Source organism: Cariama cristata, unplaced genomic scaffold, assembly GCF_000690535.1.
Source record: "Cariama cristata isolate BGI_N322 unplaced genomic scaffold, ASM69053v1 scaffold6944, whole genome shotgun sequence".
In the NCBI taxonomy this organism is placed as follows: domain Eukaryota; kingdom Metazoa; phylum Chordata; class Aves; order Cariamiformes; family Cariamidae; genus Cariama; species Cariama cristata.
In genome coordinates, this window is record NW_009611175.1 from 22,252 (window position 1) to 43,049 (window position 20,798).

A 20,798-nucleotide genomic window follows, 5' to 3' on the forward strand; every position below is an offset into this window, starting at 1 on the left:
TAATCCTATTCCTTCAATTTATAGCATCTCTAAAACATCTGGGGTGGTCAGTACAAATACAAGTTTAGGATATTTAAAGGCACTTTGGTGTTTAAGTCTGGTGTGCCAGGTAGCTAAAGACTGCTATGAGATTCTGGTGGTGGTTTTGTACTGTGGTCAATAGGTTTTTCTTTAATGGATGGCCCCTCTCCCCCAGAGTCCCATAGAAATTGAGTTTCATTATTGTGTGACAAAAAAGATGAATTTCATTTTTCCCTGTCGTTAAGCAGTCATGAAAGATATTGATATTTAGGCACTGCATCCAGAGCCAGATGTCAGCCCAAAGCATGTTTTCTTAGCTAATATTTGCCAGGTTGTCCCATGTTTCCTGGAGCCCCCTGCAAGGAAAGTGGGGGGCTGCTCCTCCACATGTCCTCCCAGCAAGGACCAAAAGCTCACACCTGGCTGGTCCCTCTCCCTATGGGTGCAGTTTGCCTTAGATTTCATTTGAAAACTTTTCGATACAGTTGACATGCACCATTGCTTGAGACGCTCACTGTCAGTACCACAGTGTTTCTTAAAGCAGGTTTTTTTGCTAGCAGTCTGAGTCCCAAATTGCCTGAATCCTCCGATTTTAGCAACAAGATTTGTTTTCTGCTGAGATGGAGTGTGGCCATTAGCACTACAACACATTGGACTTTGTCTCTGGATGAGATGGGGGTTTGTACTCTGCCTTCCCCAACTGTGCCCAGGTGCTGTGCTCTCCCTGGCAATCACACGGTCCTTCAAAGCAGGTGATGCTTCATCCTCCTCTCCTCACTGCCTCACTGAATGGAAAAGAAATTAAATCAACTCTTCGTATTCAGCCTATATTTTTGTGCTTCGCAGAAGACAGGATCTGGTTTCTCTAGTAGCTGCAGCTGTGAAAACCGGCTCTGAGCATAAATCCAAGGCTTGGACCTTCATTCCGACTTCAGGACTGCAACCCGACATAGATGCAGTCCTGTGAGCATTTGCCATTGCTGGCAAAAGTACAGAAAAGCAAAAATATCCAAGATTAAACTTCAGCCCAAGAGGCTGGCAAATCCATCTACTTCACACAAACGTCCATGCTAGTGTGGTCGTACTGGGAAAAGGTTAAATTTAATCATCGAGGGGCCGATGATGCCCCTTTTTCAATTACAGTGCTCCCTTTCTGGCAGCGCAGGCAGGTGTTTTCCCCCAGAGAAAGTGACTACAAGGAGAAAATGAGAAAATTAAAGCAGTAAAATTGCACCAGAAATACATCCTATAATTTAGGATAATAAATACTCTGCTGGGGAAGAAACCTTTTTTTTCCCACTGCAAAGAGCTTTATGGGGCAAAGTCATCATTATGCCACATTGCAGTGAAGATAAAGTAAGTTATCTTTGCTGTGATGTTTATCCCAAGGTGGCTCATGCTCAGCCAGCTGTAATCTCACAATTATACAGTGATAATGGTCGTGCAAGAACATGTAATACTGCCAAAAATGAAATGGCCTGAGCCTGAAAAATGGTTGAAAAGCTTGATGTAAGTTTTTGGGAGGGATTTAAAGAGCAGGAAGGAAAGTCATACACTAAACATGATAAAAACAACAGTTGCAAAGGCAATGAGTTGCGCAGAATATGCAAGAACAAAAACAGGAGAGCCGTAAAGAAGCTGTAAGGAAGAGAAGGGCCAGAAACCATGGCTTTTTCTGAAGAAAAAGCATGTACAGGCAAAGGATGGTTATAGTAGAAGATGTGTTTCTATGATCTCAAGAGTTGTTACCGGGTAAGATTTCTGTGTGCTGTGGTGACCGGGGTGTAGCAATCCAGTACATTTATTTTGTGATGTTGCAAACACGTCGACACAGCTGATGTGTAACTAGCAGCCCTCCAATGTGTTGGGCAACGTTTGTTGCTGTGCCAGTGGCTTCCTTCTGACAAGGAGAAAGCCAGAGTGGCCTGCAGGCCACCGCGGGTGGCTGCTTTCTCTCCAGCTCAGGTTTGGTTTTTAAATGATTTTTAGGTATTTGATCTCAAGAACATGATGTAAAACAGCTCCCTTCTCTGGGTCTTCGGTCGCTGCAGTGAGAACTCAACATCGTGCTTTTTCCAAATGATACAGTGGAAGTTTTATTCTTTATAGCCAGACGATTACTGCTGAATTTATTTAATCTCTGCCTTATGCTCCACGCTTTCTTTGGTTTATTTTATTTCTTTTACACATTAAAGATACAGCTTAAACTTGGTCACCATGAACCAGTCCTCTGCTTTTCTGCAGAGGACCAGTACCTACAGCAGAAATCATAGAGCAGTCACTGAGGGCAGAGTTGGTCTCTTTTACCTTTTGCTATCGACATTATAGACATCAAATTCTGGGCAACATCTTTAGAGCTCTTCAATAGCCATTGGAAAGAAAACAGCATTTCTAGTGTGATTCATGGGTTTATTTTAAGCAGCTGCTTTAGTATGTGAAGAGTCATATCCTAAACGTGCCTGCTCTTTTCTGTTGGCTGTGAATTAGCTTTTGCTCACAGGTGAAATACAGGTAGGCAGCTCTAGTTAGGAGCTGAATGCCAGCCTGAGTGTCTCTATAGGTGTACACATAAAACCATTTAAATTACATTTCAGGGTGTAGCGTCAATGCAGACCGTGCCACTCTCTAATTTCCTACGTTGTGGTCTTCCAGCTTTCTAGAATATTGGCAATGTTTGTAAACAACAGGCAGGTATTTAAGCCAGCCCAAGCACGTCGTATTCTTTTGCTCCATTAAAATAAATTTTTATTATTTATATGATTATAACCTTTCAGCAGAAGCTCGGAGCAGAAATAGCACTTTGACAGGTGCCTACTTGCCTGTGAAATATTCTTCGCTTCCTCATCAATGTTTGAAGTAGGTATTTAGCTATTCAAATTTGTCAGCTAGCAGTTGATTTTTCAGAACCGACATAAACGCTAACAATACTTGGTTGAGAGTATTTGGTAAATATATTTATATATTGAGTAAACCCCCCCAAAAATATTTTTATATGTATTTGGTGAAATCTCTGTGCAGTGTCGGTGCAATGATGATCTACAGGGCTGTGTCAGTAAGTTAGAGGTTTTTTTATTAATCATGTGAAACGTTCTGTTCTCACTCAAGCATATCTATTTCAGTCTTACTGTATAACTGCTATGTAGTCTTCACTTTGGTATTTATACATTTGTAGCAATTAAAAAAAAAAAACAACATTCTACTGTTAGCAAAGTCCTGCAGAAAAAGAAGAAACCAACACAGCCCTGCAGAGTGGTGAGATTCAGAAGTGTAACAGAAAATGTTTTTTAAACCATTTAATGGTTTTAATACTAACTATAACTAAGTGACCATTTCTTTTCTGTATACTTACTGATTAAGTCTGGAAAGCATCTTAAATGCATAAACTTATTTTTAGGTGGTTACTTAATTCAGTCATAACTTGTGGGACAGTTGGTTCTGGTTTTTGTCCAGTGGAGGGGTAGTTCGATGTCTCCTGCATTCGGGAAAGGTTGCTCCTCCAACCTTTTAAAGGTTTTTTTTCAGGGCTGTTGCATTATCACCGCCTGATTGCCATCTTCCCTGTTTGTATCTTTGGCCTAAGGAAAGACTTAAAAAATAAGTAAGCTCTGGAGAATTAAAACTGCTATTTGAGGTGGATTTTGCATAAGTTCTTGTTAGATTTCATTTGAAAACCTATAGATTCAGCTGATATGCACCATCACTTGAGATGGTCGCTGTCAGTACCGTAGTGTTGTTCCTTAATTTCAGACGCATGCGTTGCATGAGTAGACAGACGTGAGCATGGATTGATCTCATTTTTTCATTATTTATTAAAAAGATACCAGACAGAGATAGCATTTGAAGACATGGCTTGCTGCAGATTCAGTGTAGGCAGAGAGAATTTCCATTCCAGGCCTCTGGAAGAAAGCCATCTATCTCGGCGGAGGTTTGTCACCTGCTGACGGATGCAGAGATAAATGCCTGAAGGGTCTTGTGAGTAGCAGTGAAGGCAGCAAAGTTTGTTCTGCCTACAAACCTGACAGACCATTTGGTGATCCTTATTAAATTTTCCTGCATCATTACCCGGACAAGCATAAACAGCGTTGCTGTAGCAGGGTGGAGCGGCACAAAATCATCACTGGCTACACCTTTGCAAAATGCTTCATTACACCCACAATTGCTAGATTTTAGTCTTGAAATTAGTATCTTCAGTCTTGCTGTTCCTAGTTTTGCCCTATCATGTGCAAAAAGCCAATATTTCCATTCTTTTGAAAACATTTTAATAGGAAAATCGTTAGAAGAAAATATATTGTAATAACATCAAGAGCATGCGTGTGCACAGGGATTTATGATCTAAGGGCGCTGCTGTGTTTCTGGAGATCGCTTGCGTTGTTGCACACATCTTTGTGTCATCTGTCCTTGCGCTCTCCCCATTTGCAGCAGCGTTCAGCTCGTGCTAAGCCCTGCTTTGCATGCACAACTGCGTTGCACGCCACAATCAATCACTGTTAGCCTTTTCCATTATTTCCCAGTGTTTGAATTATACATGGGGAGAAGTAGGAGGAAAAAGGAGCAGGAACAAAAGGAGGCTTTCTGTTCTCAGGCAAGGCTTTATTTAAAACCCTGTCCATAATCTGTAACAACCCATTGAGGTAAAGAAGTTGGTCATAAACAAGCAAAAACTGGCTCTTCCTTGTGCCGTAGTACCTTTCTAACAGTGGCAGTTGCCGAGTTTCGGCAATATCGGTGCTTTTTGCTCCCTCCATGTGCATTTTTTCCAGGCAGTTCTGGGATTACGGGCTGCGGCCACTGCCTGCCAGCGGCTTGGGTGTATCTTTGGAAAGATGTCTGCCTGGGCTCCAGCTGCCAGGTGCATTTGCTGATCTCATACAAAAGTTCCTCCCCAAAACTGTGCTGTTTTCACTCAGCCACATGCTGGGGGGATGATTTCCAAAGTGATAGCTCTGCCCTCAAAAAACGGACATTCGGCAGATGGGGACATTTTGCATTTGCAAATGGGCAAAGTAGGGTTTGATACAGAGCCCTGGAAGATACAACTGGAGAATACAGAAGGAAAAAAGTACGGTCCAAGGTGACTTTTGGCTCGGCGTTGGAAGATGATTGGCCCCTGAGTTTGATTAACCTGAAACGGGGAAAAGTCACCAGCCTGATTTAAGCTGCCACCCTTGCTCAGGCCAGCCAGCCTCAATTTACAGCTCAGTAAAATCTGCATCAGCAAATTTTGTGTGTTGGATAGCGGAGAGGATGGGGACAGAGTGAGGACCTTGAATTAAATCACAAACCTCCTTAATTGTGTGTAATTCTGGTGCGTTATCGCTCCCCAGCTCTTTTTTCCTCCTCGTCTCCCTCCCACTCTTCTGCCAGCGTGGGAATACAAAGTAAGATCGCAGTCCCTTTGGACGGGGTGCATGTTTCTATTTGTAATTTGGCGATACACCTTCAGCACTGAATAAATAACTCTTAAATGCTGCCTCGCTGTACAGCTCTGCCGGTATACTACTAAGTTCCTTATTTGTTCAGGAGTTGAGGTGAGTGATCCATCATGCGAGTGCCTCAGGGCCAGCTGGAGAGCGTGGCAGATATTTACAGCGGTCCTCCATGAAACTAGCTGCAACCTGGTAGACACTCCTGCTGCTGATGGGTGTTAGTCCTTCGTAAAACCTGAACCCAGGAGCTGAGGGATAATGCAGTCCTAGTAAAAAACATTTGCCGGATACAATTGCCAGCTGCAATGGGGATTTCTGAAGAGCCCAGTTAAGGCTGAGCGATGCGGAGATGTGCACAGCATCCTTAAGCTGGCCATGAGTTACACTGTTGGTGAAGGATTTGCTAATTATATGTCTTGAGCTCAGTTTAGTGCGTACCCACTGACACCTTATTTATAGCTGCTGCTTTAAGTCTGGTATTTATGGTTCAGGCACCTCAGGAAAGTGCAGGTCAATTCCTGGGGTTCAAATGAAATTTTGCAGCCTTGATCCTTTAGGTGGGACTGGGATAAAGCCAGAGATGTCACAGGACTCAGCACAAATTAGATGCTTTTAATTATTTTGGTGGGTTTTATTTTCCAAGTGGGATTTTCATTTTTTCCATGTGATTACTAGCCTCGTTACAGCTGAATGTCTCTAATAAAAGCCTGTTGAGCATCTAGCATAACATTTTCTAACTAGATAAGGTGAATTATGCTCTTAACGCAGCCTCCTGGGGCAGTGTGTGGAGGAGCGGCATTGCTGACCTTATCACTGACGCTTAAAATCACCGAGCGTCGGCTGGCCCTGTGCCACCACCAGCAAACTTCTCCTTGGCTTAAAATGTGGGGTGGATCCTGCAGCAGGACGGTACTGAACTGACTCCCTCAAAGCCAGTTAGTGTTGTAAACGAAACATCTTTAATATCTTTGGCACTCTGATTGTGGAGAGGTTTCTTTGAAATTGCTAAGGGATGGAATCCCTTTTTTTTTCTTTCTTTCTTTTTTTTGTGCGACCAGTTCTGCAGACTGTGTTTTACATGGAAATTTTATATATTTCCATAATGGGAAATGCAAAGCTGTAGAAGATTTCTAATGGATCCATAGAAGATCTGTCTTACAAATCACAGAATTTGGGACAAATCTTAACAGAGCAGGCATATTTCACTGTAACATTTTTAGCAGCTTGTATTTTTTTAAACTTTGGTCCAGTTCTTCCTTAGAAAAGTTAAGGTATTGTTATTTTGAGGGAATACCCTTATCTTTGCCAATGGAAAACTTACAGCTTCGTCCTGAACATTCTAGGTTCACATCAGCAGCTTTTGTTAACAGAGGCGAGTATTTTTCAGGGCTTGGAAGAATTATGATATCCTCCAGCTCCTCTTCAGCCGGCCATTTGACCCGATCGAGATCCCACCGCTTTGTTCTGAGATTCAGTTCGAAGGAGATGAATTACACAAAATTGCCCCTAAATTTTAGTTCTGCTGTAGAGGTCTAGAAATTGAAGAAAAGGTGTTCGACAACAGATCAGGGGGGAAAAAAATAATTAGGTGTAATTCCTGTTTGAAAGCAATTACTTTTGTTTCTCAGTTTATACAACCTGCGCTTTTCAGCAAGGGAATGCTGCGTGCTCGCCCTCGTTTCGGCACAGTAAATGAGCTGGGGGCTGCGCTTCGTCTGCTCTGCCTAACGTCTCTAAACCTCACGCTAAGCTAGACCTTTGGTTCTTGTTGCTTGGCTTATCTGGCAGCTGATGAGAGCTATTGCAGGAATATGGTTTGAAATAGCGGTAGCAGGATCCCTGTGTGTATATACACGACATTGCATGCTCTTCTACAGTCATTTCTGTTTCCAGTGCTTCAGGAGCTCTTATAATCCGAAGAATTCGGACTTTGCAGCTTGGGTGCAAACACTAGTGTTGCACTGACCACACAGACCATGTTTCAGCCCGTGGATATCGAAGGCTCACAGGGAAGTGTCAGCAAGAGATTTTTTTCCCTCTCCTGCACAGAACTTAGCATAGGCATTTTTTCTTGTTGTATGGCTGCAAGGCTGCACGGGAGGTTTAACCGCTGCAGAACGCCTGAGCCCGTCCACAAAGGAGATTGTACATGTGGTTTCCTGCACTTTAATTAGCCCGGTGACATACAGAAATTTCTAACCAGAAAAAAAATAAACTGTTTTCAACATATTTCTACTTCTAGCATATTAAATGGCTGAGTGGGATTTTCAGGTGAAACTAAATATGGGAGCGATGCTGAGAAATCGACTTTTGAACCGAAATGGAGATTCCGTTTGTATTAAGATTATTTTTCACGAGGACAAGAAATTAATCACTTGGTGCTAGGATAGCACAAAGGTGGGAGCGCTCCCCGTTTCCACAGTGGTATTGATGAGGCAACGTCAGAGCAGTCTGGAAGATGGAAAGGCTGCCGAAAAGGGTTTCCATTTTTCAGTAATTAACTTTTGTTACCTGATGCACAAAACTTCCTTCCAGCTCTTGTTTTCCTGCTTGGAAGACACTTAGATATTTTTTACGCAGCCTCATCTACATGAATCTGTTAGTGTGTAAGTATATCCCAAGTTACTCTGTATGATGAATATAGTATGATTAATGATGAACAGGATTGAGTTAGATACACATACTCATTGATTAGGGAAATAGGATCAATCTAAACAGGAATACAATAGGGTTCTCTGTTTCAAATGTAAAATCTTAAAATAGTACTGCATACAGCCAGGTAGGAATAGTTTTGTGATGGAAATTAAACTACGATCTTAGAAGGCTTTGAAGTGATTTCTATATATTTCTAAGAACTTGGTGTTTCTTTTAATCTATTTTAAAAGAAGGAGTTCTTTTAAATTTAGGGGAAAACATTATGTTGAGGTGATTAAGGAATTATGAGACCTTACCTTTTCAGAATGTTTTTTTTTTTTAGGTTTGTGCTTTACAGAATTGACTTTTGCAGAAGAACGTTAACTGAAAGAAGGGGCAAGTGCAGCTCGTTTGTAGGAAACACCAGCACTGAGGGGATTCGAGGATGAATGCCTGTACGGTGCGTAGGCTATTCAGTCCCATAGACCTTGCAAGGTATTTGAGGGAAAGGAGCTGGGTACTTTAAAAATGCACATGTGTTTTTGAAAGGTATTGTGAGTGATCAGCAGCTCATTTCATTCACAGGTGGTTAGCCCACTAATTTGCCAAAATCATGTAATATTTTGGAGATTATAATAGTGTTTTCTCTAACCTGCATAGCTTCCGCTAAAAGAAATTGTGTAGCTATTGAAATATTTCAATAATCTATAAAGGAGTAAGGGAGAATGAGCACGATTCGCTTGACCTTTCGCAGAATCTTTGATGAAGGCTCAATGTCATTAGAGAAGCTGAAAACACACGAGACATGGCAGCTTGGATTAGAAGCCCGCCAAGGAGGGGGCACGCGGATTGTTGCGGTGCAGCCGAAGGTCCATCCCAGCAAAAGGTTTTACAGTGATCTCACCCCAATTACAGGTTGTTGGGATCATTAGTTTTTTTCCAATTTGGAGAGCTGTTATTTTCAGTACCTGATTTGTCCCTCCTTTTCCACGCAGACAAAGTGGTTTGGGGAGCATCAAGAGCAAGGAAGGGGCTTCAGCCCCTGCAGTTCCCGCAGTTCCCCTCGCTGCCACAGCACGAATGAAACGTGAATGTCTGCTGCTTGGTTTTATCCTTGCTTATCTTATAGATAAGCAGTGGATGATTAGGTTGATTTTTGTGGCTTTGGATTAGAATTGGCGGGTCGCTTGGAGGGCATGCGGAGGCGGCGTTTCACGATCTTGGCAGTCTCACAACCCCTCTCCTCCCTCCCCATCCTTTTTTATCCGTATTCCTGGTGACTGGGAAGCAAGAGACATCTGTACCCTCCCTCATATACTTACGGTATTTTTCTCGGTCTTGCCTATTCCACTGGCTATAATCAAAGTTTTATTTGCATTGCCTGAGGGGTATGTGCAGAGCATGTAAAATAGACATTCAGGAGACCCATGGCTGTTCTCGACAGGAGGAGCTGAGGCAGATGGGCACAGAGGACAACTATATTAGTGATAAAAACGTTGCATATCTGCCCTGAAAACTACTGGAGTCTTATTGTTTAGGATTTAAAGTCCCTGTAAGGCAAGTGCAAATGCATGGTCTGTAAATGAGAAAGAAGCTGCATGCAGTGTGAATCTCTAGTGGACGGTAAATATAATTTTATTTTTTTTTAATCCCACTTTTTGCACTGTTTCTTTTTGGAGATTACTGAGGCCTGAAAGTACTAGTTCTGGCTTAATTATTGTGTGAATTCCAACTTGAGCACTGTTGGAAAAAGATAGGAAGGGGGTTTTTGAGTTGTTGTTTGTTTGTTTTAAAACAGTCCGGCCAAGTAAGTACCAAATTTCTTGACCTGCAGTCACTCTGAAGGCATTTCTGCTCAAAGGAGTTGGTAGACCTCTACTCTCTGGCGGTCAGGCACCACAGGAGTGCTGTTGTACACCATCAGTCTGCGAAAGGGGACCCAGACTTACCAAAAAGCGGTTGTGTGGGTTGATTTAACATACCTCCCATCTAACTTGGAGTCACCGGTAAGGCAGGATGGGTCTGAGCTGTTATTTCGTTGTCGGTTCAGTAACACAGTGCTGACGTTTTTGCGCTGGCAATGAAGCAGTCGTTATGTGTGCAGACAATGCCATGTGCATCCTCCTGGCCTGCCGCCGGGACAGTGAGCCACGTGTGGCTTTCCCCTGTGGGCTGGGACTCGGCAAGCCTGAGCGGGTAGTGCAGGGCTCATGCTGTGTAAATAGAAAATTTTCCCCAGCTCTATGTTTGACCCTCTGAAACGCAGACTGCAAAAGCCGTGTCCGTCCAAGCACCTGGGATGTTCCCTTTCTAATTAAGGTTACTGGGGATCTTTTTCCCTGTGGCTTCACAGTGGTCCCAGCCAGTGCAGCCCACCTCCTCCTGCTGCAGCCCAGCTCAAAGGCTGCCCGTCCTTCCCCTGTGAAGCTTTGTGCACCTCCAGGCACTCCCTTGTCATGTTCTCATCTCTTTGCACGTCTCTCCATCTCTCTCTAAAAATTATTATTGATTACATTTGGGTTTTTTCTTTCTCTTGTCACTTTGCTTTGTTTCCAGAGGTGAGATTAGACTAATTTCCTATTGCATAGACTTCTGTTTAATACAGACGAGCTGTCACAAGCCCAACCTGTGCAGGAATTAATGTAGCTTTTAGCCCTCTGGGGTTTAATGCTTTTAGGCCAAACGTTAAGAGGACAGTGTCGGTCTCTGTGAAGATAATGATGATGGTCTCTGTTTCTGAGGTCATCCCATCCACACCAGACGGCGGGAGATGGTCAGTGAAGGTGTTGGGATAAATACCTGCAAAGAAAACAGGCTGACCTTTTAGCTGAGAGAAGGGACCCCTCTGGGAGGGAGAAGCAGGTGCGGAGGTCTGCATGGAAACGTTGGCCACGTGTGCGCTTGCAGACGGGGCTATGCAGAAGCAAGCCTACGGAGGGATGGGGCAGGCAGGTCAGGGGCTGAGCTTGAGAGAGGAGAGGGACGAAGGGGTCTTCAGAGAGGCTTGCAATTCAAGGAGCAAAGGGGCGGACTAGGAGAGAAGTGTGTCTCTAGAAGGAGCGCTGGGCTGGCTGGGCTGGAGGCAGTGCGAGGGACGAGAGAAAGTCGTTGTCAGCGCTGCGGCTGGAAAAGGCTGTGACGGTCTCGGCAGAAGCCGGTTCAGATGGCAAGGCTGGGGCAGAGGCTGCGTTGGAGGAGCTGTAGCATGGAGCTGGAGGGAAGGAAAACCTCAGGCAGTGCCTGCAAAAGGCATCTTCAGTGAGCTTCCAGGTGAGAGAGGAAAGCAGCGGTAGCTGTAAAAATCATCAAGGGTAAGGATGGGGTTTTAGAGAGGCGTTAGGAAGATGTGCTGCAAAAGAAACGAGCCAGAGAAGCACAGGGATGAGGTGATAACGAATAAAAAATGTTAAAATCGAGTCGCTGGAGTAGGAAGACGGGTGGATGGGAGGCAGCACACGAGCCGCCTCGGCACGTGTTGTGCAAATGGAGAAGCAGTCATTCAAAGGTAGGAGGGGGAAGTCTCGTTTCTCAGTTTTGTCTGAGAAAGAGAGTCTGTTCAAAGAGCCGCAGAAAAGGTGGGGGAGGACTGGGAAAAGCAGTGAGAGGCAGGTGTGGGAAGGACAGTTGTTCAGGAGGAAGAGCCTTGGCCAGGGACTTTTGCCATTTAAAAGCCTGAGATACGGGCAGGGTGGAGGTGCCATTTCTCATGAAGGAGGGATGGGCAAAAATTCAAGGATGAAGAGAGCGATGAGGGGGAAGAGGAAGGAAAAGAGGTTACATGTGCTGGTGGCCTGAAAGCTGTGGGGCACGAGAGACTTGGAAAACAGAAGGAAAACTCAGCAAAGAGGGAGAAAAGAAGCGACGTCATGAGCACCTGGTGAGATTAACTGCACTTTTGCTAACGGATGAGGATGAAATGAGGGCACTGGGGGAATTTCAACCAACTTGAGCAATCCGGAGCCCCAGAGTTCTGGTCCTTATCCCGAGCTGCCCCACCAGTGGAGATTTAGAGCCAGGCATCAGCAGGATTTTTGGACGCCACACACAAAGCACAAGATCTCCAGCGGCTGCAGGGTGAGCTGGATCATGCCTGGGCTCTCCAGTGCCTTTTATTGTATGCGTCAGGTCTTGTTTGCACTCTGGTGACTTTTCCTCCTTTCGATAAAGCGGTTATCTAAAAACTGGTAGAGCTGGCGCAGCCTTGACTTTTACAAGGTGCCTCGTCTGATACTAAAATACAACACCAATAATCTTACCCGACTTTAAAAAATAAACCCACCAAACAAAAAAACCCCCCTATCTCTGCAGCCAGTATAGTACAGGTTTTAAATTTTCTAGTGATTTTCTTTGTAAACTGCTCAGCAGGGTATTATTCAGGCAGCTGCATCAAGGGACTAATACAACATGTGTTCTCAATTTTGGACCCTTTATGTTGGGAATTTTCCATTGTGCAATTGCATTAAATCTGAGGCGGCTGACTAGAGCACAGTGTTTTCCAACTCTACACAAGGTTAAATGACTGAAATAAATATAGATGGAAAAGGAAACAAAGTAAAACAAGTTTGCTTTTTCATGTAATGGCTGGCAGTAGCGTGAGGTCAGGGACTTAACGACAGCCCAGCCATCAGTCAGGGACCGTAAAACAACTGATCCTTCCTAAATCACTTCGGAAATTATCTTCTGTTTCAGACACTCGTTCTCTTTCATTCACATAGATCACATAACCAAGATGACGGTGTTCAAAGTCATCATTTTTATATAAATTGTGGTAATAATGACTGTATTTGTGAAGCATCTTACTTTCTAAACGCCTGGGCTGTAGGATGTTATTTGCAGTATTTTCCTTACTAGGAAATGTATGATTTTTACTACTGCCTGTAGGAAAAATACACGCTGCACTGGTGTCACGGGAAGGGTGGAAGGCAATCTGCGGAGCAGTGGGGTGGTCTTGCACACAGGGGAGCTGATGAATTTACAAGTGCAAATGTTAGGCCAAGTCGGCAGCTACAGGTAGAGCCGGAGCCCTGATCTTCAGAAAGAAGCATCAGTTGGGTGCTGGATCGCAGAGGTTTGCAGCCTCGTGTGCAGCTCCTGGGTCTCTGTCCTGCAGCACGCCGGCGTCCTTCGGGAGTTGTTTTTGGCTCTGTGTTCCCCTCCGACACAGCTCTCACTTTTGCCCCCATTTTACATCTCCTAGGTTTTGTTTTCAGCCCAAATTGCAAAGGTGGCTGTTCTTTTTCTCTCGGAAATTTAGACGAAATGTCAGAGCAGCTTCAGCAGGTACCAGCCCTCTAGTCTCTTGCAGATTGTCAGCAGGATGCTGCTTGAATGTTTGGTAAGCCAAGTTTCATAAATAAAAGCAAGGGAGGGTGCTGTTTAGTGCTGTAATTTTCTTACTGAAGCAGAGCTTTATGCATTTGCGGAGTTAATAGGTTTTGTTCAGATAGAGAATGAGGTGACCTCAAATGCTAAATCCCACTTTGTTCTGCTTAAGTGACCAGCTGCACCCCACTACCGTAGTTTGTACCCTCGTTATTATTTTGTTGTCTTTGTGGTTTGGATACTGGTATTTTAATTACCAAGTCCTCTGGCGTTGGAGCAGGTCTATTCACCAGGGTGCTAAAGCCAGGTGCCCTGCATCCGAACAGAGCGGGCATCCAGCTGGCAGGTGCCCCTTCCAGCACGGCCGCCTTCACACCCTTCGGTGCAATCTCCTTTAGCCTTCAGGGGAGAGATTTCTGGAGCAGGCAGCTCATTTTGCTGGGGATCCTGGTGGATGGGTTTCTCTGCTTGTCCTGTTGTTCAGTGAGCCATTAAGTTGTGCAGGTAAGTTTAGCAACAAATGGGAAACTATATCCATTTAGGTCTGCAATGTGTCCGTCAACTGCAAAAAAAAAATATATATATATGTATATACTGGTCTTGTGAAAAAATAGCTCAAGTTTAGAGCTGTGCGAGTTAAAGTTAAAAATAAATCTTCAGAACACAGAGCGTCTAAACACAAATTGTTTATTACTGGCTATTTTATTTATACCAGTCATGGGATATTGAACTATTGACATGGGAACAGCAAAACATAGTTTTTAACTCGGGTTTGGGGAGTGATGCAACAAGCAGCAGCTATGAGAATTGAACTTTAAGACCACAGAGCACGGACTCAAACCCTAAGATAGCTCCCCGGGAGCAAAACCAGGGGTCATGATGCTGCTGACGGTAGGCAGCGCTGGAATGCCCCATTGCCAGTGCATTTTCATTAATACTGAGTCTTTGTCTGATTAAAACGTCCAAGCGGAGACGTGTTGCTTTGTAACACTGCTGGTGGTTGAGTTTCATCGCTGGGACCCTTCGTCAGGCAGGCTGGGCCCAAGTGCTTCTTCCAGAGCACCCCAGCTGTGGATGCAGCTTTGTTTTTCACAATCAGATGTAAATTAACAACAGAGGTGAAAACTCAGCCATGGGCTTCTCTGGTCTACCTAAAAGGAAAAGAAAGCAGCCATTAAGTTAATTTTATTTACTGTTGAAGGATACTAGAGCGCCTTTTGTAAAAATGTTAGCAGCGCCGTGTAATCTAAACTGAGTGCCATGCACGTTCCCTTTTAATTTTGTTAGTGTATATCTAAAAACTTACTTGCCATCTTTCTGTTCTAAAATATGAATGAAATTGTGACATCTGGTCCAAAGCCTGTGCAAGGAATATTTGTAATAGCTGGAGTTTTTATGAACACAGCTCACACTAGCTAGAAGGGGAAAATAGAGAAAAGGCACGGTCTTAGTGGGCTCGGCTTTGCTCAACACTTATTCCACTTAAATGAGGAAAATAAAAGCGACAGTGTTCTCACTTGAAAACCAGTCAATTTTTCCAATAGCTTCCTGCCACCTTAGCCAACAAGCTCTAGTGGTCAATGACTAATTACATTTTCTGTGTATTTAAAGGTTGGAGTAATTAAAAATGTCAAACCTTTTCCTCTTTTCAATAAAAAGTGTAAAAAACCTGACCTCAGTTCTTGAGAGGTTGAGGAGAGAGCTCTGTTTTACCCATGCACGGTCCAGTGCAGTAGTTTCAGGTCACAGAAGCCACGAGTGGGCTCGGGGGCTAATTTGTACTTCTCTCTCATTACTTTCCTTGGCCATTAGGAAAAGCCGGCTCTCAGACAAAGACTGGAATACACTCCTCCCACTTCAGCCCCTCTCTGCCGTCATTAATACGAAGAACATTTTTCTGCTAATCTTTTTTTAAATATATATATATACACACACACACACACATACACACCCCATATATTTGTTTTGCTTCCCATTCCCTTCTGTTTTTTCCAGGTACAACCTGTTTGATCGCACTGTTGTCAGATAAAGAACTCACGGTGGCCAACGTTGGTGATTCGCGAGGAGTCTTGTGTGACAAGGATGGGAATGCTATCCCCTTGTCACACGATCACAAGCCCTACCAACTGAAAGAGAGGAAGAGGATTAAAAGAGCTGGTGAGTCGTAACCATTTTGCTTTGGATTGAAGGTTCATGTTTTTTCTTCTCTCAATAATATAGACTTTTCCCCTGAGAGAGACTGAAAAGTACCAGACTGAGGCATCAGCAGATAAAATCTTCCATTATTAATACAGCACTTTTCAGTGGGATGTGATGGTGCAGACAGAAATGGAGGCAGATTGACCTGTCCCTTAATGAGCAGCGTCAGAGTAAGAAGCGCAGCCTTCATCTTCAACAGGCAGTGGACCATCCCGGCCAGTTCCCTTGTGATCTCTGCAGGAAGCAAATTCATAAACAGGAGCAGCAGCTTTACAGGCTTGTTCACACCAAACTGTATCAGCAGCCTTTATGCAAGAGGCTGGGTCTGAAGCCGAGTGAGGTTTAGTTCTTAAAATAAGCAGAGCATGAATCTAATTCATCAGAGTTGTTTCTTTGTTCCCATATAGTGACTGCTAATGAGCATAAACATGTAAATTGTAGCAGGAGTATAGGAAATAATATAAGAAACAGAAAACTTTCCGCAATAAATCTTTCTCGCTTTCATCACATGTCAGTTTAGTGACCTCCTGGGCTAGAAGTTACATTTGGATCATCAAGTTTAATAGCCAATTCTCCATGAATTTGTCAAAGTCTCTTTTGAACCTGTTTCTGCTTTGGCTCCCACAGCAGCCTGCAGCAGCAAATGATTTGATGAAGGAAAAAAGTTCTCGTTTGTGTTAAACCTACTGACGAGTATTGCCTCCAGAGATGCATTGCCTCTCTGCCTCCACGTCTTCATCTGTAAAGTGGAAATAACAAGTTTTTCCCCAAGTATAAAACATTTTTAAAACCTACAGGTTATCAATGCGCTCACACCAGCATAAATGCAATGTGTGCTTTCCTCTCAGTTTGCTGTTATCCCCGAGGAGCAGTGGGGATCCTTCGTGCTGCTAGACAGTGAGCCAAGGTCCCGTACGTTCCCCAAAGGGGAAGAAGAAATATACAGATGCTAAGAAGAAGGAGCAGGAAAATCTTGGTCTCACTTTGCTTCAACTCTGTACTTGGGGGATGTATTCATAAAGTCTGGAGATTTGTCTGTAAAATTGCTTCCCTTTTAGCCAAGTCCAGGGCCTCCATGCAATCGTTCGCTTAGAGAAGGCCTTCACTGAGGAGAAAAAAATAATTTGATTATTTCATTTGTCTGGAAGTGAGGCTTTATAACACAGCAACATGTAAAATTAACCTGGATTTTTGCAGGAATTTCCAACTTGGGAAAAAATTATTTTAATAGACTGGTAAATGTTGTATCTATGTGCAGCTAAACAAGAAATATTCTATCTAGCCTAGTGACTTAAGGAATTCACTTCTCGGTTACCTATTGCCTCATTGTATTATCATGATTGATACGGCCTCATAGCGCTGTTAAAAACATACAACCCGGTTTATACTGCTGCCAGGAACTTTTACATTTTGGAACATCCCTTCTTTACATACATTAAGTGTAAAATTGAAGCAAAGTGCCCACACTGAATTAATCGAGCCTACCTTGCAAAAGTACCTGACTTTTTCCCACCATCTAGATACTTTCTTGTCTTGTAGAACTGAAGAAAGCGACAATCATTATGTTACATTTCAGTTTTCCAACTTTCCGTTGCACCATCAGGCCGCACTGTCCAGTCCCCTATAGGTAGCTGTAAAATGGCTGCACATTTGTGTTACTAGGATTCGATTTCATTTAAAAGTGAAATCTGTATAGCCACGCTTGAGAAAATATCCTTCAAACCTCAATCTGATATAAATCAATTTGAGGCAGCAAGAAAAGCATGACTTGCCCTCTGCGTTTCAGCGGGGCGTTAACATTGGGATGACAAGTCTAAACGAATCCGTCATTTTTGGCTGCCATGGTGGATGTTAAGGAGGCTCGCTGCTTGCTGCCATCAGCGGTCGGTGGATGGGGAATGCATTCAGTCCCTCTCTTTTCCCCATTCCCAGCAACTGCGCACAAAGTCTCAGTCAACTCACAACCTGAAAAAAAATTCCCTTTTATCAGCCCGACGTGACTGGAGCAGCTCTCGCGCTGAAGCCCCAGAAGCCACCGCTCAGGTTTCTCGTGGGAGTTCCTGCAGTGCAGCGAGGGGTCACCGGTACCCCAGCTTGCAGCCCAACGCCGAAGGGAAAGGCAGCAGGGAAGGGAACAGGGCAGGGCCGAGGTACCGCATTCTGTGGAATTACCCACTCCGCAGCGTGGCTGTGCAGGGAGCAGCACTGGTTACAGGGGTCTGGTCACGACCGACTGTTATTTTCACAAGAGGCTGGCTGGTGCACACTCACGATGTAAATGCTGTGGTGCTGCTGGTCTCGCAACTGAATGATATCGAGGTCCCACCACTCTGACCCATTCCTGTGGGAAAGGGAATTGCGTGTCCTGCAGTACAAGGATGTTGGTTTTCCCGGAAAACACAAGGAATCTCCTTCTGATCAGGAGCTTGAGCAGTGTATATAGCATCGGTGTAAGACAGTGGCCTTGAAACAACCGTGGTTTTGGCTTGTGAAGAAACACTTGGTTGTAAAGCCACAAGGTGACTGTCACTGATAGACATTTAAGTCATTCACCTTGAACATAATCCTCTGAGCTCAGCTCTCACTAACATGCAAAATGTTTGTGCGGTTGCCAAAAAGCTTTTATTTCTTTAATGCCTTTTCTTCTCCAGTGGCAGCCAGCGCTGCAGAATGTTTGCTTTTCCGTGAGCATTTTATGTATTCTGTACGGATGGCTTTACAAAAGAAAATATTAGAAGTGCCAACAGACACTTCAGCAAACCACAGGAATTCAACTTGTGCCGTAGGCAGTTCCAGGTGCCACGTGAGAATGGCACCGAAAAGTCACTTTGTAAGCGTAAGCACAACCTGCAAAGGCTGGAGTAAGCACGCTCAGCGAGTCGGCGGCATCGGCTATCATCTCCTCTGCAAGTACAGTAACGGGTGCGAGCATTGCTGTCCTCTAATTGTGTGTAAAATGTCTACTTAAAACTGCCTCTTCTTAATTGCGTTTTGCTTCCGCTGTCATTCCAATACGTCCACATGATTACACTCCAGTTACTACAGTCCTAATCGCTTATGAAAAAACCCCGGACTGGTGAGTAGGTGGCTGTGTAACCTTCAACCGAGGCGTCCTCAAAACCTACAGCAGCAGCTGGACAAGGTTTGTTTGACTGCATATCTTAAGAGGAGTTGCAGTAGGCTCACGAGTCCTTCCTTTTTTTGACTATGGATGGAAGCATTCTTCATCATGGAGACTCCGCAGAAGTATTCGTGAAAACAGCCAGCTAAAAAGTTTGGTTCCTGCTGGTTTTAGCACAAATCAACTCTCAAGCTTTAAAAAACAATGAATCATTAAATAAAATGTAGCAGTAGGAATTTACAGATTAGATCAGCCAACCAGGAATGGAAACACTACTGTAAGATTTAGGTGACTGACAAATAATGTATAGGCTGAAGTGCAGAGCTGAAATTCTGATAACTACAAAGAACAAAGACGTTTATAAGAACACCAAAGCAGACAGTTTGCAGATACAAAAGACAACAGATCACCTGATTTTGTCATACATTTTAATGTTCCGTGTTTGCAAATTATTGTGTCCTCAAGTGACTTTTCATTCCTGTTAAGATGACAGGAATATTGCTGTGAAACGGTGCAGACAGTGGCACGCAGATGCAGGCACAGGAATTGAAGGTGCCTCAGCTTTACTCTTTGACCTTGAATATAGTGTAGTCCCCTCCCGGGCACGATCAGACAGGGGCTGGCTGTGTCGGAGTCATGGATTTCAGTGCAAAACGTATCTCACTATAAGTAACCCCTAAATAAAATAATATATTTTCAACTAGAAGGAGCCTCAATCCTGGTGATGGTAAAAATCAGTCAGTCAGATCCCACATTGCATTTTTCCGACTTGAAGTAAAATTGGATGATCGGTTTGTTTGCAACAGTTCTTTGGTCCTTTTTGACACGGCTCATTCAAGGCAGTTTGATGGCAGAGCCGATAAATGGTTTTGCACTTGCTTCTTTGCTTTATGCCTTGAAGTGAGACGTGAGTCCTACTGCAGGGTGTTTTCAGTGTCGTTTCCTTCATAGATCTTCTGAAATGGGGAGAATGTGAAATAATACAGAGAAAAAGGAGGTGTTTGCTAACACAAGAATACAAAGATTTGCTTTCACTGTTTTTGTTTTAACATTGCCATAAGGCTCTCTGAAGAGTAAGTTGTGTAGTACGGGAATACCTGTGTTCAGTGAGCTGTTGGTCTCTCGGGGGGAGCAGAGAGCACGAAGCTGCTTCGTTTGAAAGCAGAGCCATTCCTGACTTCTCCGCTTCAGCTGTCTCTGCGGCACTAGCAGCCACAATCCAGCTCTTCCCTGCAGCGCTCCGAGCTTTATTTAAGGCATCTCCTGCTTTTTGAGATACGTGACAGCTGTATACCTCGGGATACTGCAGGATGACTTTTTGGGTGGGTCTGGCAGGAAGCTAGAGAAATGCTTTAACTGTAAAAAGAACTGCTTTAAGTGTTGGTGTTTCTCTCCAGGTGGTTTTATCAGCTTCAATGGCTCCTGGCGTGTTCAGGGGATCCTGGCCATGTCCCGCTCGTTAGGAGATTACCCTCTGAAGAACCTGAATGTTGTCATTCCCGACCCCGATATTCTTACCTTTGACCTGGACAAACTGCAGCCAGAGTTCATGATCTTGGCGTCGGATGGTCTGTGGGATGCTTTCAGCAACGAGGAAGCTGTCCGATTCATCAAGGAACGCTTGGATGAACCACACTTCGGCGCAAAGAGTATAGTTCTACAGTCCTTTTACAGAGGATGTCCTGATAACATAACAGTGATGGTGGTGAAGTTCAGGAATAGCAGCAAAACAGAAGAACAGTAATTACCAGTGGTTCTCTGCCTCACTCTGAACTTAAACCAAACTCTTACACTTTAAACGTAGTAGAAAGCTCTAGGAAATACAATTAGGATTCTACACAAAAGGAACAGATCGCTCTGGTCTTTGTTCTTTGCTTAACAAAAGGAGCAATACAATACAGTCTGAGTGATTATAAGAATTAAGTTTGTTCACATGTACCTGTCTCCTGTGACCTTGCTGCTCCTTAGAAACTAAGTGTAATCTTCCATTTCAGAATTTTCTTTACAAATCCCGTGTAGACTTTTCATTTGATTCCTTACCTTTCATTTCTAATAGTCAAAGGTTCGTTCAGATG

General features: G+C 43.9%; 1 protein-coding gene across 1 annotated transcript in view; it reads left to right on the top strand.

Moving 5' to 3' along the window:
* LOC104160077 (protein phosphatase 1L) overlaps window positions 1-20,467 on the top strand; it is a 33,506-nt gene extending 13,039 nt beyond the window's left edge. The window contains exons 3-4 of the mRNA XM_009698137.1: window positions 15,399-15,560; window positions 20,121-20,467. Coding sequence (XP_009696439.1) covers window positions 15,399-15,560; window positions 20,121-20,467 — 509 coding nt within the window. The remainder of the gene's footprint in view (window positions 1-15,398; window positions 15,561-20,120) is intronic.
* The last annotated feature ends 331 nt before the right edge of the window (window positions 20,468-20,798 follow it).